We start from the raw sequence: 18,567 nt of genomic DNA on the forward strand, positions 1-18,567 counted from the left end.
CAGCATCCCTAACCTCACTGATAAGAGTTCAGAAGGCTCCTGTTCACCAGCAGAGAGAATCCCAACGAGTCCAAAGGTAGGAACCAGAATTCCTGGACTGACACATGCAGAGAGGCCTCCCACAGACCCCAACCACAGGCCCCAAGCTCTGGTCCCCAGCACGCAGGATGCTCAGAGGCATCACCCAGCTCTGCTGAGGGGGTGAACTTCAGTTGACAGCATCAACCACCACCGTTACCTGGTTGTTTCTGCCTGGGTTTGGGCAAGTTGGTCACACACGTGTGCGGGCACATGAGGATGTTGCAGGGATGCAGGGAGCCCTCCAGAAAGTGCTGTTTAGTTTGTGAGATGTGGATCCCTCCCAAGGGTGTTTTTGGCAACGTGTTGGCTGGCACAAGAGCAAGGCAATACACCCCCACTTGGTGAATGCTGTCGATTGCCTAGAGGAAGGAAAGGTGGTCACTGGGATTCCTGGCACTACCCTGGCTGCACTGACATCCGCAAGACAAATCCCTGCATGTATAAGGTGCTGGAGGAGTGAGTCAGTCGCTGTGATTTCATTTCCCCTCTGTAACATCAGCGAGCCTTATGGTTAGGGTTAAGTGCTTGCAGCATCCCTGCCTTTCGTCATTTCATAGACAAGAAATCCAGTTTTCAACTTCTCATGCCCCAAATACACACAGCTGCTTGATGAATCCCACACTGTGGAGCTCAGGGCTTTACTCATCTGTCTCCTCTGAGCCATCCCACTGCTGCTTTCTGGCTGCTTTAGCATTCAGGCATCTCATGCATTATTCAGCCCACCAGGTACTCCCCTGATTTCTCTCCCAGTTTGCATGCTTCACAACCTGAACCAGCATTCTCAACACTGACACACACACAATGCAGGCAGCTCTCACTGTGTGTATTTCCTACTCATTCTCCTCATGACTCCCCTTGTTCAGCTGCTTGAAGCTTCCTCTGCTTCCTGGCTCCCTGCTGAAAATGCATCTCCAAAGATAAGGGTGGCTTTAAAGCCTAACTTTGAGCATCACCATGACCAAAGCTAAAGCAGAGCTCCTAAGCCCAAGCACTGGCTCTGCTTTGCAGTGCTGAGAGGCAACTGTGCTGCTCTACAGTCACTGTGCCAGCCTAATGCTGACACCTCTGTGGTCAGACCTTCAGGACTGACCAGAACAGCCTGTATGGAGCAGATGTACCCACGCTTGTGCCAAGAGGAAGCAATGAGCCTGTGCTCCTTCCATCTGGGGCCTGCTGATGGCCCCGGATCTGCTCACACACTGGAAGGCTGCACAAACGCTCCCCATCCACCCGTGTACGTAGACCCACCTGCAGCACTCGACTCATCCACTGGAAACTGTCCTCTTCAGATGCATCCGGCCTCTGCTCTGCAACCACCACGATCCTCTCATCATAGAAGACAGATACGGAGAAGACAGCAATCCTGGGGGAAAAGGGAGAGCCGCATTGGCACAAATTCCAGTTGGGCTCCTCAGGAATATGGAGCCAGATACAAAACTCATTCAGAAAAGCCCTGATGGGGCAAATACAGAGGGGAAAAAACCCCAAACTAACATTAAACAACCAAAACTAAGTAAAAAAGGAAATACTTTGTGAACTGAGGGATTCATTCCACCTTCGGCTGCTATTTCCCCTGTCCTCCCAACCTGCTCTCGCATTGCTGTTCCAACATGGGACAAATCCCCAGTGCCATAAAAGCTTTAAAAGCATCTACACAATGCAGGGGGCTTAAAACCTCCCAAGACACAAGCTCCAACCCTGCCTGAGAGTCTGAGGAATTACACCCTAACCTGCCCCACAAAATGAACCACATTATAGAATAACCATAATATAATATGGTTATAATATAATATATATGGTACAATATATAATAACCATAATATGATATGCTTATAATATATATGGTATAATATATATATATAATAACCATAATATACCACAACTGCTCCACAAAATAAAGTGTCTTTGGATGCTGATGAAACCCTTCCTTCCTGCAGAGCATCAGCCAGCAGCTGATGACTACAGAGGCTAAGGAGTAAGTTCTATGGAGCACGGAATTCCCTATGTTCCTGACTCAATCTTGTCACCTGATTCCTTCCCCTTAAGTCCAAAGACTTGAGGAGAAGCCAGGCAAAAGGGGGGAAACCAGACCCGTGTTGGGCAGGACCAGGCCAAGTAAAGCAAATATGCCTTGGTTTAGACAGCAACGGAGCTACCCAAAGCCACCACTAACTTGAAGAGACATCAAAGATCACCCTAAGGACCCTGCCTCATGCAGAAGCTTACAAGGAGAGGCAAGGTTTATGGTGCTGACCTTCCTCTGTAAACTGTCTTGATTGACTCCACTGCCAGCCCCGTTGCGACGATGTCATCGGCGTTGTGCCTGCGGCCGCTAACTGTCAGCAATCCATCCATCTTCCCCACCACAAACACCAAACTGCCCTGCAGGACCAAAAGGTGCCTGTGAGTAACTGAAACAAGAGGACATCTGAATGTCTTTGCTGACTTCCATATTCCCTAACTACGGCCGGATGCGACTGGCATGAAACACATTTTCTTTCTCTTCAAATGACATCACTGAGGACCAAACCAGAAGCGTTCCAGCCACAGATCTCTGCACACAAATGCTTTTCCTTCAGACACTGAAGGTTACCAACGTGAACAAGAATACAGCAATGAGAGCTCACAAAGTGTATTACATACAGGTCCAACAAATCCCAGCAAGCCGGAGCGGACAAACGGCACATCACCCACGGGAGAGCCAGCTGAGTTCACAGGGATAACCTGCAATGGAAGGGAGGACACTGGAGACAAAGGAGAGGAGAGCACTGCACATCAAGAACTGCAATGGATGAGAGTGATGAGGGAATCCCTGGTACAGGCATTGTTTTAGCACTGCTGGAGACCTTTCTGAAACACTGAATGCACTGGACTGTCAGGGGATTTGCAGGGTATCTTGCTAAAGAGCAACATTAACACCTAAGGTACAAACCCAAGAGATTATACAAGGCTTTGGAACAAGCCCAGAGGAGGCCACGAGGATGCTCAGGGGCTGGAGCAGCTCCTGTATGAAGCCAGGCTGGGAACACTGGGGCTCTTCAGCCTGGAGCAGAGAAGCTGCATGGAGACCTCAGAGCAGCTTCCAGTGTCTGAAGGGGGCTATAGGGATGCTGGGGATGGACTCTTCATTAGGGACTGCAGTGACAGGACAAGGGGTAACGGGTTCAAAGTGAAACAGGGGAGGTTTAGATTGGATCTAAGGAGGAAGTTCTTTCCTGTGAGGGTGCTGAGGCACTGGAATGGGTTGCCCAGGGAGGTTGTGAATGCTCCATCCCTGGCACTGTTCAAGGCCAGGTTGGACAGAGCCTTGGGTGATATGGTTTAGTGTGAGGTGTTCCTGCCCATGGCATGGGGGGGGTTGGAACTGGATGAGCTTCAGGTCCTTTCCAGCCCTGTTCTATGATTCTATGAATTCTACACAGGAAACAGGGAAAGAAAGATGCGTTCTGCTACACACACCTCAAATGTATTCTTTGTCACCCCTGCCAGCCCATAATACATCATTCCTCCTGCTCTGGAGCTAACACAGATTTCACCAATCTCATCTGTTTTGCAGAGCTGAGGTGGTCCATCAGGTTTCACTATACACATCATTCCTAGGACGAATCACACAGGGTTACATCAGGCATCAGGGTCTGACATATTTGACTGGGCCAAACACCACAGTCCAACCTCCCTGCACGGGGGACTTCAAAACCACTGCAGCCCATGCACAGTAAAAGGTCTTAGGGGAGATTCCTGCCTGTTTTTACCTCCTGGCATCACGTGGCCAACGTCCTGGACAGTGAGAGCAGAGTTTTTGTCTTCAGTGTTGACACGAATCACCCCAAAGCTCAGCCCATTCATGGACAGGATGGCCCTGCCAGGCAGAGGTGCCCCGGGGACACCAGGCCTGCAAAGGACACAAAATCAATGCACTCAGTGAGGCAGAGAGGCTGTGACTGTGCTCAGATGAAGCTATCACAGCAACACAAACACACAGATTTCAGTCTCTCTTCTCTGCCTAAGGAAACCTGTGAGGTGGCAGCAGAGGAAGAGCCACATCCACCAACACATAAGGAACCCCCACAGGGATGCTGATATGGGACTCTTCATTAGGGACTGTAGTGATAGGACAGGGGGTAACGGGTTGGAACTGAAACAGGGGAGGTTTAGATTGGATCTAAGGAGGAAGTTCTTTCCTGTGAGGGGGCTGAGGCACTGGAATGGGTTGCCCAGGGAGGTTGTGAATGCTCCATCCTTGGCAGTGTTCAAGGCCAGGTTGGACAGAGCCTTGGGTGCCCTGGTTCAGTGTGAGGTGTCCCTGCCCATGGCAGGGGGTTGGAACTGGATGAGCTTCAGGTCCTTTCCAACCCAAACTATTCTATGATTCTATGATTCTTGGGCAAGTGCAATTCTTGTTCCAGCTCTTCAGCTGACCCCATGTTAAACACCAGCGCCCAGGCCAAACGACTGCGGGGCTCTTTATTACAGAAGGCAGCAATGGACAGAAACAGGCTATGGAAATGAGCATCCAAAGGGACATCAAATTGAATCTCAGATCCAAGAATACCCCCTCAGCTTCGTAAAGGGAGAGCAGGAAAACGCATGCACCTCCTTGTAGGCACTGCTGTGCGGTCACACGTCTCAGAGGGGGGAAAAAGCACTTGTATCTTAGAAGATAATGTCTAACAGCTACTGGAACACCTCAGCATGAACAGTGGCACTGGATCTTAGCACATACTTAAGGCAACTGTGCCTGAACTCCAGCCTGCAATGCTGTGCGCCCATTACCTCCGTATCGCAATGGTCATCGCTTCTGGAGATGTGGCACATGGGCAAATTGCCTCTGGTTTAAGCCCATGGCTCTGAAACAAGCTCAGGAAGGCATCACATGAGGAAACAGACCCTGGGAAGGCAGAGAACACACTGCTGTGACTTCGCATGGTTCGAGTTGATGCTCAGCTACAAGGAGGAAGATGTGGGGGAACTACGGCCCTGTCAGTCCAACCGCGGTGCTGGGGAAGGTTATGGAGCTGATCACGTTGGGTACCATCACTGGGCACATCCTGGACAACCACAGGATCAGGCCTGCTCAGAAGGGGTTTATGAAAGGCAGGTCCTGTTTGATTGATCTGATCTCCTTCTAGGACAAGGTGAGCCACTCAATGGATGAGGGAAGGCTGTGGATGCTGGAAAGCCTTTAACACCAGCATCCATGGCATTCTGCTGCAAAAACTGGCTCGGATGGGGATGCTCTTTGCTTAGAGGAGTTAAGCTTGAGCCTGAGAGACAATGAGCTGGGAAATCCCTCCTGGAAAGAGCAGGATGTGGATACTCACAAGGATTTGCACCATCGGTTACAATCAGCATGCGCAGAGAACTCAAAGTGACGTCTCTTTGGTCTCGATGGGCCATCATAGCCCAGTGCAAGTCTCGACACTTGACTAAAGCAACTTTTGCTGCAAATCAAGACAAAACCCCCCGTGTAAGGACAAAGAAAAGCTTTCCATGAGTCACTGTCACATGAATATGCACTCCAACACTCCCAAATGAGCCTGCAGTAACAGCAAGTCCCAGCCTACAACAGCATCTGCTGTGGCATACAGGCCATTTGCCCACCACCTGAGCCAGGGTCTGTCACTATCAGAGCCCCTCCTCCAGAGTGCCTAAATCACTGTCACCATCTGAATGTCCTCAGTGAGGCCTGGGCACCAACAGATCTTGCAGTGCTCAACTGTTTACTTGCTGTTATAACAGGCACTGGCTCCAAGGACACAGGTTACGAGGTCCCCATCAAGTTTGCTGACGTTCACATGGCATGAGGACTTTGTGCATGTTTAGAAAGGAATGAGGAGGTTTGGTCCTTGAGATTTGCCATGGGAGAACAAGAGAACAGCATCTAAAGCATGCGAGGTGTTAAATGTTAAGTGCCCATTCATCCCAAGAGCTTCCAGCTGGAGCTGCTTTAACACACACAGTTACCTTTGTGAGCATGAACTCTCTGCACCCACGAGAGCGGGCAGGTTTTCATCACAGAATAGGGCACACTGATCGTGTGCAGCTTGTTCATTACATTCTGCAAGGTAGAAAGAAAGACTTTTAGGAAGGGACTCATAAACCCTATTCTCAAGCAGAAACAGAGATCACCTTCAGTCCACATCAACCCCTACCCCACCATGAGCTGACATAACTGAGGATGCTCCCACTCTTCATCCAGAGAACTGCAGGTCTAAATGGTTGATTTAATAGGTAAAGGGTCCTCAACCATCTCCTCAGATGCTGCCATCACAAAGAGCTATGAAATGCTTCAGAAAGGGCTTCCAGGCTCAACTCACCGTAAGAATGCCGTGCCACAAGCCTGCATCCTTCTTAAAATCCAGAACATTCACTATGGTTTCACCTGAAAAGGGAAAGTTGAGGCTTTGAAGTGAAATCTGAATCTGGCACTGGAACCTGTCCAGAGCCTTGTTTGCCTGCTTATGCTCATAGGCATTAAAACAGAGGCAAACACTTCATGCTGCTGAGCCTTCATCCCCTTGACCTTCCTGCAGCATCACCCACCTTCAGAGTAGTTGCAGGCCTGAGACAGGGCTTGACAGTGAGACAGCATGGCAATGCGGGACACTGTAACACCCATAACGCTGCCCTCTTTGCTGGTCTTGTACTGCACAAGAGACAAAAGAGCCATGTTGGTCATTTGGGAAGTGGATTTCTGTTCCTCCTCAAATCAGTGCAATGCCTCGAATCCCTTACTAAGGTGTGCGAAGGAAAACAAGCTTTGATAGGGAGAACAGGAAAGCCAGGATGCTGCAGAGATCTCTGTTTGGAAGTACTCAGAGAGCTCAGTTGTCTCCATTAGGGCTTTGTGGAGTCAGACCAGCACTCTCCAACTCATCCTGAGCAGTGCTCAAGGCCCCAGAGGTATTCAAACCTCAAATAAGCTTCACAGTGCCCAGTGAAAGACTTGATTCAGTGGCTCAAAACTGAGAAGTTTAAGGCAGTGAGGTGAAGGGATTCTCTCCCTGGTGAGCAGAGCATTAAATCCAGCTCATGGGAGCTACTTTCTATTCCCCATTCAATACTCACCTCAATGTATGCTGGCTCAGTTCCTGCAGCCGAGATGTTGGGCTGCCAATCCTTAGGAGATTTGGAGAGATACTTTGAATCTGTCACAACCCATTTGAGTCTGGGCCAACCTAGGAGCCAAAATCAAGGGGTACATCAACATCAGTGTATTTACTGAGGGCTTTCTATGCTGCAAAACACGCTGAGCCCCCATCGTTCGTGCAAGTTCAGTTCCACAAGCAAAATACCAAGGCAGAAGGCTCATTCTGTCTCTCCTCAGGGAGTCCAGTGGGCAGCAATGTACATCCTCAGCTGAGGAAAGATCCCTGCTGTATTGCTAAGTATAGCTTGTTGTATTGCTAATAAAACTGCTCCTGAACCTGCCAAATGCCACAGAAGGGATCTGAGGACAACCCTGCTTACTTGTAAAGGTGGATTCATTGTGATCTCCAGAGCAACAAAGCAACTGTCAGACACATGGATCAATGTGGATCGATCCATATGCATAAACCCACAATAGCTGAGTGATGCTACCAGCAAAGCTGCTCCCTTTGCCCCTCAGGATGCACTCGAGACTTCTGACAGCTGCCTTCAGACAGCTCAGAAGTACAACCCGAAGCAAGGACCCAACTGATCTCACCTTTAAACTGCACAATTTCTCCATTCTGGGTTTTCGGAAGCCCTTTCAGACAGACTTCGGTGGTGAGGGCCAAGGCAATACCACAGCTTCCCAGCAGGAAACCGATCTGCTGACCACCAGCATCCTGTGGGAAGAGAGGGAAGAAGTCATTCCTGTTTCCTGATGACCGAAGTCACCTTTCCCCTCACCAAAGCCCCAAGGTTTGGTAATGCCCTGCTCCCTGGATGGAACATTATGGATCCCATGAGGAGCTAAAAGAAGAACCAACCCAGGTCCCCAAAGCCTCTTTCCTTTGGTTTGCCCTTCTCTGCCTACATCCAGTGTCTGGCAATGGTTTGAAACCGAAATGAGGATGGATGGCATGAATACAACTGCTCCTGAACTCATTTTCCTCAGCACTGAAGTGGTTATGTAACTGGGGACAGACTGCAGAGGGATTTGGTGCTTCTCACGTGGAGCTCTTTACACATCAAATATTGCATTGGCAACACTAAAATGCACTGGATGTGAAAACCACCAAACCCAGCACCCAGGCATCGAGCACACCCCATTTCTTTTCATTAATGGAAGCCCAGATGCTCCAAAGAGGAATCATGAGACAAAAAACAAAGCAAACCCTATCATTACACTGAAATAGAGACCTCTCTTTACCCAGGAACTCATTTCTAATGCACAGGGATAACACCACTGATGAGGCTGCTCACGAAGATGCTAATACTGGGAGAAGCTTTAACTTTGTGTTTGGTTGCTATAGCAGTTGTCACAGTGCAGACAAATGGAAGCCAAGCTCTGCGACTGCCATGGTATCACCAGACTAGGGTCCATTCCATTACCACCTCTCTTGCCATGTGTTTGCCATTATCCTGTAGCCTTTATGTTCTCTTATGGAATTCTACAGGTTTAGGCAGTAATATGGCAATATTGAAAGAATTCTGGTTAAGGGTAAAGAGAACACTTTGTTGAGCAAAGAATTTGCCTTATGTCTTCAGAAACAGCACCTGCAGTCTCCAGCAGAGTCAAAAGACCGGCAGATGCCAAGTATGGGTGGAAATGAGACCCCCTTCCCATGGATCAGAGGATATAGTCACAGTATTATCTGTATATCATATACATCTGAGAATATACATCTGTGCATCATGTACATCATGGTAATATACATCTGTGCATAATGTATACCATGATAGTATACATCTGTGCATCATATATATCATGATAATATACATCTGTGCATCATGTATATCATGATAATATACATCTGTGCACCATGTACATCATGGTGATATACATTTGTATATTATCACAATATTATCTGTACCATACAAATTATGTGCAATAACAGAATGGAGACGACAGCATTGAGCTGGATCGACCCTTCCCAGCTGCTCAGCACAGCTCTCTGGTCAATAGGGTTTTCCATTTCTAAACAGCTATTCCAGGTTCCCAAAGGTCTTGCTCATTGTGCTGGTACTGAGCTGCTAAGGCAGCAGCCTGGGGCTGTGCAACACTTCCAGAGGCTGATGGTCTGACTTGGCTTTCACCCCACATCAGCCCATCAGTGCTCCAAGGTCCATCAACGTTACCTTTCTGGTAAGAGGTACCTCTATAGGCACGGGTATGACTTCTGCTAGGAGACAGCCGTAAAACGCCACCATGAACATGACGGGGTCGTTGTTGGGATAAACAAGAGCTACCTGCAATGCACAAAACCCACAGTGTTGGCTGAAACACAAGGGGAAACTGCTCCCATCTGCAGCGACCAAAGTCACAAAACCTCGGGCTGTTCACATCCTACCCCAGCATTTCTCATGGGGCATCTTCAACCACTCCTTGCTCCACAGAACACAGGGTGTGTGCATGGCCTCCTCCCCAAGTGATGCCCGCATTCCCATCGGGATGCACACACAGCAAACCCCCAGGGATCTAAACCTCGGAGGGCCAATGCTCTTCCTTAGGTCCACTTCAAGGTCCAGAGCCAAGAAGCTGCTTACAGAGGAGCCAGCAGGGCTGAAACCTCAGTTTCCTTCCCAAATAGCCTGTCCCTGGGGTAAGTCTTGCTATTAACAGAACACGAATACAGTGCCTGGGGTAAGTTACAGCCCCCCCAACCTCTCTTTTTCCTCCAGAGGGAGAACCAGTCCCACACTCCTTACCCTGTCTCCAGGTTTTAACACGGGCTCATTCTTGGTACCCAGTTTATTAAGCAGGGTGTAGGCCAGCTTGAGACTCCTGCTCCACAGTTTGCCTGGAACACAAAGAGGAGAGACTTGCATGAGCCTAAATGAACCCAACACACCAGAGCACGCACATCAATGCTTGACTGCTACGAGCACCTCCAGCCACATCCCCCAAGTTAAACTGCTTTGTCTCCCAAGCTCTCAACAAGCAGCCAAGGACTTGCAACCACCCTCAGCCCATCAGCCCTGGGTTCTATCCCCTCTTTTGGAGCAGGTCAGCAAGGGAAGGCAGGGCTCAACTCACCATAGGTGAGGGTGTAAACGGGTTTCCCTGTAACATCCAGGGCTGTCAGACAGGGACATTTAGCCTGGGTGGTCCCCCAGCGCTGCAGGGCTGCTTCTAAGGCAGGAGGCCAGTTACAAACCACTCCCAGGGGTTCTCCTTTCACCGGTGTCATCTGGCGGCCCTCTGGCTTGGGCTGGTTTGGGTCAGGCTGTGGAACTGCAGGAGATGCAAGAAGGGTCCCAGGTTATCTCCATCCCTTTGTTAGCAGGCAGGGAAGCTGCACTGAACACAGGTGCTTTCCTTCCTGATCTTTAGGTTTAATCACCCCAGCTCGTGTCATTTCCCTGCCCAAAGCAGCACGAACGTGGATGTCTGATGTGCTCCCACAGGTATCCAGGACAACAGTGAGGAATGGGACCCACAGGAACACTACAACCTTAAGGCTGCAATGAAGCCAGCAGTAAAGACCATGGGGAATTCAGGGCTGAAGCAAACGAACCAGTTTGAAAAGCAGATTTAAGTGGGTTTCTATGAAGTTTTATTGTCTGAAGTTGAGCATTGAGGACCCCCCCCCCCCCAGATGTAATGCTCAGCAGAGCCTTACATGGCTCCAGGCACTGCTCTGCTCTCAGACCTCATGAAGGCTGCAAACACAGAACCGGAGGCGACCTCAGAACCAGTGGCATAAATAACTCCAGCACAGGGATAACAAACCCTGAACAAAGGCATTATTGGGGCCGTTACCTTCCACAATTTCTTCAAAATCATCCACAAAGAATTCCTTCAGGGGGGGTCTTTTGGGTCTTTTCAAGGTGTTGAGCAACTGCTGGATTTTGGTGGAGACCCTGCTGCTCACAGGAACACCTGGAGGGAAAGAGCTGGACTGCTAAAGGTGTTCATCACCTCTGGTAACATCCACATAGAATGGGGTGGGTTGGAAAGGACCATCCAGTTCCAACCCCCTGCCATGGGCAGGGACACCTCACACTAAACCAGGTCACCCGCCCTGGCCTTGAGCACTGCCAGGGATGGGGCAGCCACAGCTCCTCTGGGCACCTGTGCCAGCGCCTCAGCACCCTCACACTGAAGAACCCCCTTACATCCACCCTGAACTCCCCCTGTTCCAGTCTGAACCCATCACCCCTTGTCCTGATACAGTCCTTGCTGCAGGTCCCTCTGCAGCATCCTTGTAGCCCCTTTCAGACACTGGAAGCTGCTCTGACTTGAGTCCTTCCTTAAGGGCATCATCATCCCTGGGTGCTCTCCAGCCTCCGTACCATCAGCAGTATCCATGAGACTGGAGCGGTTAGATCCCTTGTGCATGCCCTTCACGATCCCTGCAGGAGGAAGGTCGATGGCTGCGGGGCGTGCTGAGGAAGAGGAGGTAGTTGCTGTGACGTCTGGGGGGACTGAGAGGTTTTCTAGAGGAAGGGAGGAAATTGAGATGCCAGTTAACAAACACCTTCATTCCCAGGTGGCACAGGCAAAGCGTTAGTTACCTGTTACCAACAATGTGAACAGGTTGAATGGGAGCTCTCATTAAAACTAAACACCCTGCTCCCTATGTCAGATAGCTCTCGAGGTGCCCATTATTATCAGTGCTGGCAAACAAAGGCACAAGATGAGGGGCTTTGTGTCAGGAACACGGCTCAGCAAAGGTGAATTCCCATCCTTGCTGTCTACCCTTCGAACCAAGCCCCATCTCTTGCCATTCAATACCATGAAACCAAGCTGGGGCTCTGCAACACCCAAAGCCCCAGCACAAAACCCTGCATCACCTTAGGCAGGCATCCCTCTTGCTAGAAGGAGGCTATTGAGCTCCATTGGTCAGTAAGGGCTTTGGAAAGCAGAGCACGCAGCAGGCTCCTGACCAAAGCACATCAGCAAAACATCAGGAGGGGTTCAAACCAATTCCAGGTCGGTGCCCAAAGAGCATGGAGCCAGCAGTTAAATCCAAGCTGGTGAACACTGAGCTGGGCCTTACTTCTGCTTTAAGCTGCAAGACACTGCTCTGCTTTTCAGAGGAGTCTGTAAGCTTTGCAGCTGCATCCTCCAGTAATTCCTCATGGATTTGCTTTTAAAGAAGGGATTTTTTGCTTACATGGGATTGTTTTCTACAACACAGGAGGTTCAAGCATCTGATAGGGCAAGAATGCTCTGTTCTAGCTTAGCAGAACCAGCAATTGCTGCTTATGAAGGATAAAACCCAACAACTACACTCAGACCCAGACAGTCCGAAGGAAGTCAGATCCCAAATCATTCCCACTTAAAGGGGTTGGGATGTTGATTCTCTGCGGGTCTTTCTAAGGAGAACAAAAAGCCCTCTTTCTGCAAGCCTTTGGAGATGCTCAGGGATGTGCCTCATGCATTGAGCTTCTCAGATCACTACGAACAACCTGGAGTTTGCCCAAGCTCAAACATCTGCAGGACTTTTTAGAGATGCATAAAACTCCATAGGAGAGTTCCTGTTTGTTTAAAGTAGGGGTGAACACAGGATGAATGTGGCAAATGTAACTCCAATATGGGTTTAAAACTTCTCCTTTGCATCAAGTATTCATTGGAGTAGTTATTGTGGAGGGAAAAGCTGCATTACCTCAACTCATTACAAAAGGGATGCTCCAATTAAAAGCAGCCTCTTTGCTTCAAAGACACATTCATGACATTGACTGCGTTTTATGGGCCATTTCCCCCCTTTGAGCAGACAAATTGCACCCCAGCAAACAAAGAAACAACAATAACAGCAATAAAACATAACTGAAGTGAGTTATAAACCACCAGCACTTCTATGCACTGCTTGCCCCAACCCAGTCAAGCGAAAGCAGAGAGCACACGACATAGACACGTCCTAAGATGCAGTAATACCCTCATCAGCAGGTAAAAAATGAGAGGAGACAAACAGACACAGAACAAAACCAAACTTTGCCATTTCATACAGAAGCATCAGCAGCAAGGAGCACCTCAGAGCCTCAAAAGACTGAGCCTGGGGTATCCAGATCTGTCGCTTTTGCTCCGTCGTCTCAATACCTGGATGCTCTGATTCTTTCTTGGACTACTCATGAGAGATCTGAGCTACACCTGGACTCTGCTACAACCATTTCTTCACAACACGCTCATTGTATGGCTGCCTTTGGTTCTTTTGTCTCTCCTACCACAAACAATAAACCTGACAGCAAAATGAGAACGTTAAAACACAGCATTTCCCCCACTCTGTATGGAATTCATCAGGACACAGATGCCGAATGCTACTTGCATACAGCAGCTCTGTACACACAGTAGCTTCCAACAGCTGTAGACATAAGCAACACAGTATACAGAGAGAAAGTTGTGCCTCCTGATCCTCCCAGGGCTGTCAGCACAGCCTGGAGCCTTCTCTACTTCCACAAGCTCCTGCTCCCAACTTCCCCATTTGCAACCAACTCCATACCCTGAAATTCCTAAGGACAAAAACCATTGTGAAGGTATAACTGCAACAATCCTAACAGGTGCCATCAAATCTGACTGAGCTCTGGATCCGAATTTCCCTTAGGCAAGGGACAGCTCCAGCTTTACGAATACAATCTGAACTCGAAGCAGTTTTCTTGTTCGTACCCATCTCCTACCTATTCGAGTATTGGCAAATACATCAGCTAGTGACCCACTGGTCCCTTTGCCTTCTCCATGGGAAAGTGTAGAAGATGCTGATGAAGATGTGGATGACCCCTGAATAGATCGGTTGATCCAAGACTCAGCATTCTGTAAGCTCTGATGCAATGCAGCAGAAAGAGCAGCTTGGCGCCTTAGCGAGCCCTCATCCTCGGATGCGGAAGACGTGTCTGTGTGGAAGCAGAAAAGAAAATCTAGCTGCTTAGGGAAAAGCACATCACATGGAACATGCTCTCTGTCCAATCCACAGAGCAATGGCTTCTTGGAGCACGAAGATCCTCTTTCCACAGGCTGTGTCAAACAAGGTTACAGTGGCCAAACGAGAGGTTAAAGCAGCAGACATCATTTACCCCTAGTGTTTGCCCCCTGTTTCAAGCACACAACAGATTCACCTCCTCAAAGCATCCTTCCCCTGGGTTCCCTATGTTTAGGAGCGTCTTTCATTCGTTGTCCGTGGTTCTATAACATCAGATGCTGCCTTGCCTGACTTTGGTAATTCCGAAATGGAATCAGGTGTCCAAACTGGAAGCTCACTGGGACAAAGCAGAACGCAGGTACTGGAAGCCCAGCACGCCAGGGCCAAGGGCAGCAAACGCTTTTGTCTCATGTTCTAAATGGGTCCCTTTCCATAGCAGAAAACAAGCCCCAAAAAACCCCAATCCCAAACCAAACCGGAGCAAACTACACTGAGGAATTGCATCCTGTGCTTCCCAGAGAACAGATGCCTCCTCTGTCCTAAAGCTGGGAGCTCCTTATTCATTCATCATGAGGAAAGCACTCACTACTCGGGGTCTGAAGCTGTTACATGCAAACATTCAGTTGGGCTTTGGCCTGACTCTTGTGTGGGCTTCAAAGGCACTGCCTGTCTCTACTCATTATTAAACCAGGTTCCACCTACTTGCAGAAGCAGAATGCAGGAGCTGATGGAAAGGCTGATTCCAGAGACACTCTAAATGCTAACCTTTACAGGTGTGGGGGCCAGAGCTCAATGTGCTGTTGTCCTGGACACATGAGTACAAAGCACACCAGGAACATGCATCAGCCCCCCAGGAGAAAGGAAAACCAAAGCATGAGGAGAAGGAGGAGGTACAGGAAGGAGTGAAGGGGCCTAGCAGAGCACTTTCAGCGAGGTATGAATTCACAATGGGATATGAATTCATAGCGTTAGATGTCTTTGTCAATCCAAATGACTGTGATGCTTCTGCACAATGAGACACAACATAGAAGTCACTGCTGAGGATTACACATACTCATGTTTAAGGCAATGCATACAGCTGCTTGAAAACAGAGTTATTAATATCACATGCACCATTCAGACACCACGTTATCCAAGGAATTCTGCTGCAGCCGTTACATGGGATGGGTTAGGAAGGAAAAGTCCTGCAAGGTGTGGAATCCCACAGGACCCCTCCAAGGTCCTTCCCCAAAACACTCATCGCTGCCCATCCTTTACCTGTACGTTAAACATCCAACCCCAGCACAGCACCAAAACATGAATTAAGCACCGGCAATAGGTGTGAGGGAAGCAAAAGAAGCAGCCTCAGTCCGGGAATCCTGCTTCAGCTCCTGCCAATTGATTCTCTGCAAGAGGAGGCATTTTCACAGCCCCAACAGCAAGGAGCTGCTCAGATGGAGGAAGAGAACTAGAGGAGGAACACGCGACCACGGAGGGGCTGAAGGACTCGGGGGATTTGCTTTGCAAACTGCTCCTGGTGCTCCTCTCACCGTCCACCCTGCAAGAGCCTAACCTGGAGGGGTGCAGGCATCAGCTGGAGACTGCACAAAGGTGGAGCGTCTCTTTGTTGGCATGGGCAGGGCCATCTTCTGCTCTTTGTGCTTTGCCAGCGCTGCCTGGACTGCTTCCGTGTGGATATCTGCGGAACAGGAGGTCACACACTCAGCTTTGCAAGAGGAGAGGAGGCAGAAAACCACACCAGGCTCACCCACTGCTGCCTGCGCATGGAACCCCCCCTCTTACCATACCTGAGCACACCAGTGCCTTTTGCCATCCCATGAGTAATGTTTCCCCTTTCAAAAGAGGGAAACTGAGGTTTCTAATGTCAGCAAACCATCAGCAAGGCCGGGGCTTTTAGTCTGGAATCCTCTGGATTAGGCAATGTATTCTTGTGTCTCTGGCATCTTTCATAGAAACCTCAACCCAACCCTGGTACCTCCCTGGGCAACCCATTCCAGTGCCTCAGCACCCTCACAGGAAAGAACTTCCTCCTTAGATCCAATCTAAACCTCCCCTGTTTCACTTTGAACCCGTTACCCCTTGTCCTGTCACTGCAGTCCCTAATGAAGAGTCCATCCCCAGCATCCCTATAGACACTGGAATCTGCCCCGAGGTCTCCACGCAGCTTCTCTGCTCCAGGCTGAACAGCCCCAACTTTCTCAGCCTGGCTCCATACAGGAGCTGCTCCAGCCCCTGAGCAACCTCGTGGCCTCCTCTGGACTTGTTCCAACAGCTCCATGTCCTTTTGATGTTGAGGACACATTCATTTCATATAACTCTTAGAAGGCACCAACTGCAGCTGTAAATAGGAGCTGATTACTAACTGCAGCAGGCTAGGGCATGAGGCTTCCATCCCTCCATGCACATCCAGAAGGAAGATACCTCACAGGTGATGGGAAGAGTATTTATTAAAAGAATACTATGACAAAGAACAGCCCATTTACGTTAAGTTCTCATATTACTGCATTTTAATTATGCTTTTCCCAACCCCAGGAAATGAGGCTCTTCTAATGCTTTCTGCAATGATAGCAATGGAGAGGGTAGAGCTGAGCTGCTGCGCTTGCCCCCATTGAGCAGAAAACTTCCCTCTTGTTAAAGCAAAGTGAAAACCAAAGCCAGATGGAACCAACAAAGAGGTGCTGCCACCTTCTCCTTTCCTTAAGTGGAGAAGGGACCTGCAGGGTGCTAGACAGGCACTGCTGCTGCTCTTTGGAAGCTAAGATGTTCTCACCCATGGAGAAAGCCAGCTCCCATCCTCTGAGCTCCCGGAGCAGATATGCACAGCAATCACCAGCTCTGGGAACAGAACCTCTCACTTCACTGTATCTGGTTACCTACAGCCATGGTTCAAAGCTTTCCATCCTGTCAATGACCTGCACTGATGAGCTCCATTCCAGGCAGGAAATCACGGAGGCAAAGAGCTACCTGCTGCTTCTATTCACGTTCTGCTTGATTCAGCAGCTGCGCTTGTACAGGTCTGATGTTTCCTTATACAGAACACACCAGTGGACAAATAACAGGCTCGATTCCCTGGCAGGACACAGCACGTTCATCCCCATGGGATCCTTTGCCCTTACCCGATCGATAACGTTCATCTCTGGCTCCCCCTGAGCGAGCTCGGTGGAACTTGGATGCTGAAGATGAGGCTGGTGCTGAGGCTGGTGCGGCAGACGGAGCAGGCATCTGAGGTTTGGATTCCTTCTGTAACGCTGGCTCAGCCCCTAGAAAACAGGCACAGCTCCCTGAGTGCAGGGAATAGAAGCAGCTTTTGTGGACCAAAGACCAGAGAATGACAGGATTTCCCCCCTCTTTTTTGGTAGTAAAGTGGATCTGATTAGTACATCAATACATCTGCCCAATTATACCCTTCTCAGTTGATAAACCTGCTCCTTCTTTGACCTCAGTCTTAAGCTTTTTCCCAGCTTTCTTCTTTTTAAGGGGTGATCAGGCACTTGAAGGAAGTGACATCCCACAGCAAACCTGCAGCAGGTGACACAACCCAGCTATCAATGAAGAAAGGAGATGAAGTCACCCCTAAAGAATCCATCACAAAATACAAAAGCAGAGGTGATGTGATGCAGATAAACCCTGGGAAATTAAAGCAGGAGGTGAAGGCAGGCGAGTCCTACACATCCACACACCTAACAGGGCCATTTGCAATGGTTTGTGATTTGGGATCCGTATGGTTTCCCCTCTGTTTTGCCACGTTTCCAATGGGAACAGGTCTGCACTACACCCTCATCATCCTATGAAGACGGAAGAGAATGAGCAATGTATATGAACTGCTTTTAGAGGTCACAGTCATTTATATCAGTCCCCTTGCAGGCATCACTGGTGGGGGCACAGTGAGTGAAGAGGTCTTAATATCCCATTGTCCCAAATGAAGTTTGAGTTGAGAAGAACCCATAGAAAAAGATGGTGAGAAGCTGGGTTCATCCCTCAATGTTCCAGTGACCACTGATGAGAAAACCACGAATACATGGAGCTAAATAAATGATCTGATGAGAAATTCCCACTTTCCATCATTCAGGAACACTGGGAATCATTGCCTCTGCACTTCCAATCCTAAATGAAGCTGTGCAGCAGTGGGAATGTCTTCAAGACTCAACCCAAGAACTCATTGATCTGTAAGTACCTGCAGGCTGCCACCTCCAGTCATGCAGGAAGAAGAGCACTTGGGTCATCTGAATACGCGCCTCTTCCGCATGGGATTGGAGAACTGGTGAGGAAGCCACAAATCCCAGGCTCCAATTCCAGTTACGCCACTTTTGTAGTGTGTGGTTTTAGGTAAACAGCTTAAGGCAAGTGCCTCGAGCTCGGGGAGCTCACAACGCCAGCAAATCCCACCCAACGAGTTGCAGGCATCTTCAACCATCGCCTACAGCTCCCAGCATCCGGAAGAGCAGAGCAGTAATGGAATGGTACAGCAAAGCAGCCCAGCAAGAAATGCTTTGGGAAAAGA

General features: G+C 49.2%; 1 protein-coding gene across 5 annotated transcripts in view; it reads right to left on the reverse strand.

Annotated features, from left to right (window-relative positions):
* The window catches only part of DIP2B (disco interacting protein 2 homolog B), a 62,702-nt gene that overhangs the window by 12,659 nt on the left and 31,476 nt on the right, over nucleotides 1-18,567 (reverse strand). For 3 of the 5 annotated variants that reach the window (XM_034071655.1, XM_034071657.1, XM_034071659.1), the window contains exons 3-23: nucleotides 17,183-17,326; nucleotides 15,619-15,744; nucleotides 13,828-14,040; nucleotides 11,506-11,649; nucleotides 10,973-11,092; nucleotides 10,247-10,444; nucleotides 9,919-10,010; nucleotides 9,349-9,459; nucleotides 7,769-7,892; nucleotides 7,150-7,259; nucleotides 6,625-6,727; nucleotides 6,399-6,463; nucleotides 6,046-6,139; nucleotides 5,403-5,522; nucleotides 4,855-4,969; nucleotides 3,834-3,973; nucleotides 3,541-3,677; nucleotides 2,725-2,805; nucleotides 2,336-2,463; nucleotides 1,330-1,444; nucleotides 239-440 (exon numbers count right to left, since the gene is read on the reverse strand). In XM_034071655.1, coding sequence (XP_033927546.1) covers nucleotides 239-440; nucleotides 1,330-1,444; nucleotides 2,336-2,463; nucleotides 2,725-2,805; nucleotides 3,541-3,677; nucleotides 3,834-3,973; nucleotides 4,855-4,969; nucleotides 5,403-5,522; nucleotides 6,046-6,139; nucleotides 6,399-6,463; nucleotides 6,625-6,727; nucleotides 7,150-7,259; nucleotides 7,769-7,892; nucleotides 9,349-9,459; nucleotides 9,919-10,010; nucleotides 10,247-10,444; nucleotides 10,973-11,092; nucleotides 11,506-11,649; nucleotides 13,828-14,040; nucleotides 15,619-15,744; nucleotides 17,183-17,326 — 2,682 coding nt within the window. The remainder of the gene's footprint in view (nucleotides 1-238; nucleotides 441-1,329; nucleotides 1,445-2,335; nucleotides 2,464-2,724; nucleotides 2,806-3,540; nucleotides 3,678-3,833; nucleotides 3,974-4,854; nucleotides 4,970-5,402; nucleotides 5,523-6,045; nucleotides 6,140-6,398; nucleotides 6,464-6,624; nucleotides 6,728-7,149; nucleotides 7,260-7,768; nucleotides 7,893-9,348; nucleotides 9,460-9,918; nucleotides 10,011-10,246; nucleotides 10,445-10,972; nucleotides 11,093-11,505; nucleotides 11,650-13,827; nucleotides 14,041-15,618; nucleotides 15,745-17,182; nucleotides 17,327-18,567) is intronic. The other 2 variants (XM_034071656.1, XM_034071660.1) reach the window with 2 other exon arrangements.

This window comes from Melopsittacus undulatus, chromosome 21, assembly GCF_012275295.1.
Source record: "Melopsittacus undulatus isolate bMelUnd1 chromosome 21, bMelUnd1.mat.Z, whole genome shotgun sequence".
NCBI lineage: Eukaryota > Metazoa > Chordata > Aves > Psittaciformes > Psittaculidae > Melopsittacus > Melopsittacus undulatus.